Raw genomic sequence first — 8,156 nt, forward strand, 5'->3', positions numbered from 1 at the left:
CAGCATATGTTGAACAAGAAAAAAATAATCTTATGTAAGCGTTTTCAAACCCTTGTACACTTGAACTTCCTAACTCCACAGATATGGATGATTTGGTTTCTGCTAGACTTATACTCCTGTTGTATGCATGGCTGCCTCTTATACTGGTTTTTTCTGCTTTGGGTGCTTTTGTCTGGCAGCTCATGGTGTACAATATTAAAGATTATTTTTTTCCCAGTGCTTAGTAGATGTGCTGCTGAGGATTAGCCTAATAGTATCCGTTTTATTTACTGACCTTCAGGTCTTGTCACTCTTGGCACTGCTAAGACTGGTCTATTGTGTGGAATAAAAGAAAGTACTGGTGCAATTTTTTTTTTAGTATTTGTCTTGTAATTGTGATTAATAACAGTTGTTTTCCCTATCTGGAAACAGACAGACTGGTTTGTCTGCCTACAATCACACTGTGATAAATGGAGCTCTTTTAACTTTGGTTTTGTGTATCAAAGAAAACAGATGTAGTCTGGGACTCGAGGCTATAGGAAATACAAAGCCTGCTTAAGTCAATCTTCATACACTCCTTGAATGAAGCAGCGGTCATAGATGACAGTTTGAGATGTGTAAAGCTCTAAATTACATTTGGGGAAGCACTGACTGCAGGTAGAGACTCAGCTGTAATCTACAGTGAGAACTGCAATAATGATATTTTTAATGTCATAAAGAGTAACTTCAGGAAGACTTTACTCTGGATTCTATTTTAATCTCAGCATCTCTCTTCTCCTCCCTCAAGGCTAATGAAAAATATTGTGCCTTTTAGGCAAAAAGTCACTAAAGGTAGCAATGCAAATGACTTTTCAGACTTACAGGAAGCATAACTCTTTATTTGTTAACAAACTACACTAAAGATCATAACTTTCAATATAGAACAGCAGCAAACTTCAAACAAAGAAATTGTGGAATTATATCAATACCAGCCTTGTACAGCAAGCATCTCATGGACACAAGAAGCTATAGCAAAGCCAGACATATACATCTGTGTAGCTAATTTATCCTTCCAGAGTAACAATTACTTTAATTTTTGGGTAGAATATTCAGGTTTTTTTATAAATCTCCATATAATTTCTGTGATATTGTGACTTAAAAGACTTTGTCCTTTTAATCAAATTTTCTTTTGTCTTTGAAATTTTTCTCTTAAATATTTTAATCTACTTGGTGAGTGTCAGGAATTGTTTTCCCAATTTAATGTTAGTATTTAATACTTGATGCTTTTGGATTATGTAATGAACAGAATTTACACTTAATCTGAGGCATACATCTTGTTTTAAAAATATTCCCAAAATGCATAACAGTCACTACTTATGCAGAGGGAAGTCAGCTGTTCCCCAGCGCATCAGAAATTGATCTTTATAGAGGAGGCTATCAGATTTTTTTTTTTATGATCTTGGCACTCTACTACCTAAATGTGGTAGTTCTGTCTGCCACTAAATTTGTTGAGAACAAACTGCTGAAAAACTTCTTGGTGGTTTTAAAGTAGTTTTTAATGTTTGACCTTTGGAGTGATTTTTTTCTATGCTGCTTTTGTCCCTTTAATGCTGTGACATAATTTGTGACTCAGTAGAAGTTTTTGAAAGGCATTCAGGAAGTAGATATCCTCGTTGTGTAGCATTCTTTGTCTTCATTTTCTACATGAGATTCTATAGTCTTGACTATAGTTTTCACCTTGCCTTGGCTCTGTCCTACACTTAGAAAGGGATAGTGCAGATCTTTGAACACAGCTTTGATCCCTCTGCTTTTTTTCTGGCCAGTGAGTATCTTTTGAATCATGGAAGTAAGGATTCCTATAGCCACAGTTAGCTTCTAGAAAAACAGTGTTTTAAAAAGCAGCATTTGGAATGACAGTTTCTTGTAGATAAAAGTTTAAGTTTAGAGAAATGATTCTTATTTAAGGCAAGCCCTAAAACCACCCATGTGATGCCACACCTTGCATTCTTGAATTTCAGTTTCACAAAATAAATGCTTTTTTATATACATAAAATAATGTGTGCTTAGGAAGTGTCAGTAGGTACAACTGGTTTATAAGTACAACTGTAAACCCCTTGGTACATCATCAGAAGGGAGCTGGCTGGATTTGGACCTGACCCTTTCTGTGTTACCAACCTAAGCACCCATGTGAAACTAAGGAACAGTGTAAAAATTAATGATTGATTATTTCCTTTGCAGGGAATGTTCGAACTAAAACTGATTACTTAAGGAAACAATTATCAGTTTGTGGGTTTGAGGAAAATACCTCTGTTTAGCCACTTATCATAATAGAACTAATTTCCTTCCACTTTCTAGACAAATTGGTGAGAACAAAGGTTAATGTAGCCCAGGCCCCACAGGTGTTTAGGTATAGGATCAATTTCCTGGCAGTTTACGTAGGAAAACAAAACTAACGAAGACACCCCCCACCCCCACCCCACCAACAAAATGAACAAAATTGCCCCAAATCAACCAAACTTAAGCCACAAAACAAAAAACAAACCTCCAAAGGCCATAACAATGCATGTTGTCCCCCCCACCCCCACCTTATGGGCATTCAACAACATGTTTGACATTGCAATTCTCTGGCATCATTAAGAAGCTGTGACTTAAACTATACACTGCAGTAATTAACCCTCACAAACTACAAAATCTGGAATTAGAAAGTTCCCTTACGGGTGGAGTTGAACACATGCTTTTCCTGTGTAGAGGAGAAAATCTTACCTTTAAGCTAAGCACTAGAGACTGATGATGCTTTCATCTTAAAACTAGAGGTTGCTCTACTGATTATAGTGAGTTTGAACTATGGCATTTGTTAGACACTGTATTATTTCACGTGAGGTTATTCCATAATGCAGTTGTATTTCCCTCCTTGGTCTGTTGAAAGTCTTAATAGAATAGTTATCTCTTGTAGTATATCATCTAAAGCTCAACAAGACTGAGAAATATGTGCTTTCAGCTCAGAAAGCCAAGTATCCTGGGCTACATCAAAGGATGTGTGACCAGCAGTGACACCTCCCTCACAGTGATTCTTCCCCTCTTGTATGACCCCACCTGGAGTCAGCTGTACTTCATCCAGCTCTGCCCACCCCCCCACCCAATGTAAGAAGGACATGCACCTGCTAGAGAAAGTCCAGAGGAGGGGCACAAATGATGGAGCCTCTCCTGTGAGGACAGGCTGAGTTAGGGCTCTTCATCCTGGAGAAGGGTTCAGGGACAGTTTATAGCAGCCTTCCAGTACCTAAAGGGGCCAACAGGAAAGCTGGAGAGGGACTGTTTACAAGGGCAGGTAGTGACAGGACAAGAGGTGATGGCTTTAAGATGAGAGAGGTTTAGTTTAGATATTAGGAAGAAATTCTTCCATATGAGGGTGGTGAAGCTCTGGCACAGGCTGCCCAGAGAAGCTGTGGCTGCCCCCTCCCTGGCAGTGTTCAAGGCCAGGTTGGATGGGGCTTTGGGCAACCTGGGCTAGTGGAAAGTGTCCTTGCCCATGGCAGAGGGTTTGGAAGTAGACGATCTTTAGGGGCCTTTCCAACCCAAATCATTCTGTGATCTTTAATCACTTTTCCACCAAACAAATGCAAAGGACTTTCTGATTATCAATACAGGACTTGAAAGTATTGAAGCTGTTTTAAATATCAAGTGAAAATGTGGGAGATGTTATAGTGATGCTGTTAATTACATAGTAGGCTTCAGGTACACTGGTCCAATATACTCCACAGTATTACACTAATTTGCTGAGCTTTGTCGGTATTGTCAAGTTCTCTCTGGAAGAGTAATAATCCATTAAGCAGTTTCTTAGAGCAGAGAGATGCTTTCTGTAGAGGCAGTCAGCTTCAGGAGCAGTATGTAACAGCTGGAAGACCTGTTACTGCTTCTCCAGAGCGGTTCAGCAGTAAATGCCTCTGAGCTGGAGCAGAGGAACTCTAGGGCCGTGAGCAGGGCCACTAGAGCCTGTCTCCACTGGGACCACACACTGCTCTGAGTCTGTTCCGCACGGGTGCAGTGTTATTTCTGGGATCCATCAGCTACACTAAAACTTTCATTACAAGACTGTTTATGTGTGCCCAAGTACTTGATGTTCCAAACTGAGAAAGCCAACTGCTGCCTGCTGTGGGCTAGCTTCATCCTTAGCAGCCAGATGCATTTTCAAAGATGAGCAAGTGTAGTAGCCTTTATAAGCCAGGACAGCTGTACTCCTGTTCTATCATCTTTGTGACCAGCAGGTATGTGCTGTCCATCGAACACACTTCGCTTTCAAAAACCATCTGCATGGGGAACGGTTGTCGCTTTTGCCAGAGACTATAATGTCAGTGCATGTTTGCTTAGTTGTTGCCTTTCAGAGGGGGGGGCAGGAGCAGCATAGAGCATGGCTGCACTACACACAAGTGTATTTGAGTCCAGATTTTATTACAGATTAAAAGGGAAGCATGAATAACCCTTCTGCTGAAACCAACCAAGGGCTGGCCCAGCGTGCATGAGAACTAGGAAAAAGTTACTTACCCAGCTTACATGCTTTTCTTCTGCATGTGGGCTATAATGGTGATAAAACTTAAATACTAGAAAAATGAAATTGTTGGACTGTCATTGAGCATTGCTGCTGAACAGGTCTGAAGTACTTTGTGAAGTACTTTGTGTGAAGACTGTCATACCAGGACGGTCTCTGTTGGGGGCTGACTTCAGACTGAAGACTTCTGGCTTCCTAGCGATGAATGTTTTAAGGCTTTAAGCTGTTCAGCACCCCTTAGGAATAGGGTACTTGCCTCTTGTGCAGAATTATGTTTAAAGTTTTACACTTCATCTTGGATAATTGAGATGTAAGATTGGGTGTCTTCAGAGGAAGAAGATGCAAGAAGGCCTGTAATTTGTTTCCAGCTGGGGCATCAAGGATTGTATATATAATGGTGTGCATATAGCTGAGTTGACTAGAGACTTGCTAAGCTACTACGAATTCATTGTACAGTGTTTTGCTGACTTGAGAACCTTTCTAAGAATGTTACAATATTGCATATAGAATCAGATTAATTTTTCTGGTTTTAATTGGAAAAGTATACTGGGCTGAGAGACCATAAGTGGTACATGATTGGTTACAATCTGGGTCTGTGCTCTCTCTCATCTGAGTTTTATATAAATGACACAATCTAGGCCCAAAACTAAAAGGCCTACTTTTTCTAGGCTAGAAACAGAAAGGTGCTTTTCTCTAGTTCTTGGTAAGATCAGGCTTAACTGAAACTTCTTATTGTTGGGGAAATTAAGGCTGCCTTGAGTCCAAAGCTAGGACTTTGCTTAACTCTAAGCCTAGCCAACTTTGCTACTTGGAATTGGTTTTGTGTTCATGGTAAGGCCTTTTACTTTTAGGGCATTTTATTTTTTTTTTCCCTTCTCATCCTTGAAGTTAATTGGGTTGTACTATGGAGGAGGAACAAAATACTTACAGAGCAGCACTGACCTGAAGTGAAACAAATCCAGACATTGCGTTTCTGAATGAGGCTTATCTGCATGGACCCTTTCCTTCACTTGGTCTACTTTCCATTAAATTGGATGGACCACCTTAAAATTCTAAAAGCAAGGTTGCTTCAATGCTTTTTAACTCTAATATGAAAATGTGATGGCTGAAAAATCCATGTATGTCTTATTGACATGAAGAGGAGGAGCAGGGGCTTAACCTACTGTTACCAAGGGGTTAAAATCTTTTCATTGAACATGTTTGTGAAGGACTGCTGGTAACTGTAGTACAGCTTTTTTTCTTTCCAGTTCACTAATCAAATGTATGTTAGATTTATTATTGCAAAAGTATAAACCATAGAAAATTTGACAAGATAGATGTGTAAATTATGGCTTTGACAGAACTAATGATGCACTCCAAGCACCTTCTGTTTTCCAGCACTTGGTGAGCGACTTCATTAAATATGCAACGACTGTTTGGTGCTGCTCAGACAGTAGTTCAGTTCCTTGTGGAATTGCATTATTACTGGAGGTGTAAAAGAGGCAGGCAGGCTAGCTGTTGGGCATCCTGCTGTGATTCTAATGTGCTCCATCTTGTTGGAGCAGTTGTTTGCAGTCTTTTCAGGACAATTACATCCATAACCACAGGACACATTCACTGAAACTATATTACAGATAACAGTTGAGAATGGTAATGACTGTTCTTCAGCTGCTTGTCCAAGAGCCATTGAGTGACTTGAGGTGATGGTCAAGCCACACTGTCATTTTTTTTTTTTATATTGTAGTAGTATTAAAGTATCCCCAGACAAAATTCAACTACATCAACTTGCTCAGATAGCCAAACTGTAGTGATGACATATTTACAGATAGGGATTTTTTCATTAGCTGGGCTGCAAAATACAACAGTTTCTACCACATGAGAAATTCTTTTGTCCTTCAGTTATGATCTTTGCTCTTGACATGCACGCTGCTAGTAGTTGTTTTCTAGCAAACTGCAAATTTCATTCTTTCTCACATTACTTGCTTTTTCAGTTGGCAGTGTGACTAGCTCATATTCCTTAAGGTATAAACAAATATACTCTGCTCTCCAGAGGTGTCCCTGTAATTTATTACTCTGATGACAGTTTGATGGTTACCCTGAGAACAGGGCACAAAAGATGGCTTGAATTTAGCTGCAGATACTCTTAAAGCATCTGTCTCTCAAAGCTTTACTATATCACATCATACTGACAAATGGATTGTGTTTCAGGCTGACAAGTTAAATGCTATAGTGTGTTTAATGAAAAAAATCTCCTTTATTTTGAATGATCTGTTAAATCAGGGTTGATGACTTGGTTAATGAGTATGTGAGCACTTGGCCATTTAACAGAACTACTGTGAGACTAGTGAAATGAGTTCTGAAATGGCTGGTGTTTGTCAACCTTGCCTTGTATTGGGTATGTTGTGAGTATCCATTTTTACATGAGGAAATTAAGCCCTTGTGTAATTGTAGGAGTAATTTCTAGCCCATGTAAAAGTTTTTTTTTAAATTATGCTTACATAATTATGTTCTTGATTTGAAACTAAGCTTTAAGCCTTCTCCTTAGAAAACCGATTTTTGCTATTTAAACCAATATTGTTTCAAGTTCTGTTTTTACTTGAAAGCAATCAAGTGGTGTGGCCTTCTGCTTTTTAATCATCTCTTCAATTTCCTAATTAAAATGAGTTTGGCTTTTTAAAACTTACTACCAATTCCCTATTTTAATAGAACATGTGATTTCAGCCTAAGCTTCATCTAAATTTCATAGTTTCCAAAGAAAGTAGACAGTGTGGAACAGAGTCTTCCTCTGGGAGTATGCTGAGCTTAATGAGCTTGATAGTCTGGTGGGCTCAATAAATCAAATAAAGCAAAACATTTCTCATTTTTGAATAAAAGCATTTATCACACAGTGTTTATTCATTCATGGTCACAAGATTGATTGGCTCCTAGAATCCTGCCATATATTGAAACACTTTGTTTTTGTTTTTCCAGTAGGCAAATTGCGGAAGCGCTGGATGAAGGAGAGCATCTCTGATGTTGGGCTGGGAATGCTGAGATCTGTGAAGGAATATGTGGACCCCAATAACATCTTTGGAAACAAAAATCTTTTATAAAGCCCTGCACAACCAGATGTACTAAAACTTCTTTGAAATTACTGTTGAAATTCCTCTACTTTCACTGTATTGATATCCCAGTAATCAAATATAACATAGACTAAACTTTAAAAACTAGTAACTTAACATTGATTATTTTTTTTTATGCCACCCCCACCCCCCCTTCAATAAAGTGTAAACATTGCTGTTAATGTTTATGGATTTTTACTTTTGATGCTCTTACACTTAGTGCCCAGTCGGTTAAGAGTTTATTGCCAACCAGGAAATTTAAATTTGGTTTTCAAGTTTGGCTAGGCAACACAGCTGACAGTATTTTCAATGCTGGAAGCTGCCAGATGTTTCTCACTAAAGCATCCCCTGCAAGAAGAACAAAGACTGACAACAGCATGTTCTACAGAAGCAGCTGCTCAACCCAGCCTCGTGCTAAAGGAAAGCTGCTAGGAGACAGATGAGAGAATACCAAGGAATACTTCACTGTGCTGAAGGACTGTGTATGCAACAGACTTGTAACCATGAAATACTGGTACAAACATACAAGCACAGGTCTTGATCAAAAGAGACAATGTAAGTCAAACTAATTC

At 38.9% G+C, this 8,156-nt stretch overlaps 1 protein-coding gene across 1 annotated transcript in view; it reads left to right on the plus strand.

Moving 5' to 3' along the window:
- The window catches only part of AGPS (alkylglycerone phosphate synthase), a gene marked incomplete at its 5' end in the record, with an annotated part of 54,163 nt that extends 46,402 nt beyond the window's left edge, over positions 1-7,761 (plus strand). The window contains one exon of the mRNA XM_084264388.1: positions 7,454-7,761. Within this exon, the coding sequence (XP_084120514.1) occupies positions 7,454-7,575 (122 nt within the window). The 3' untranslated portion in view covers positions 7,576-7,761. The remainder of the gene's footprint in view (positions 1-7,453) is intronic.
- Positions 7,762-8,156: the final 395 nt, after the last annotated feature.

The sequence above is a fragment of the Gallinula chloropus genome (genome assembly GCF_964237585.1).
Source record: "Gallinula chloropus genome assembly, chromosome: 5".
Lineage (NCBI taxonomy): Eukaryota > Metazoa > Chordata > Aves > Gruiformes > Rallidae > Gallinula > Gallinula chloropus.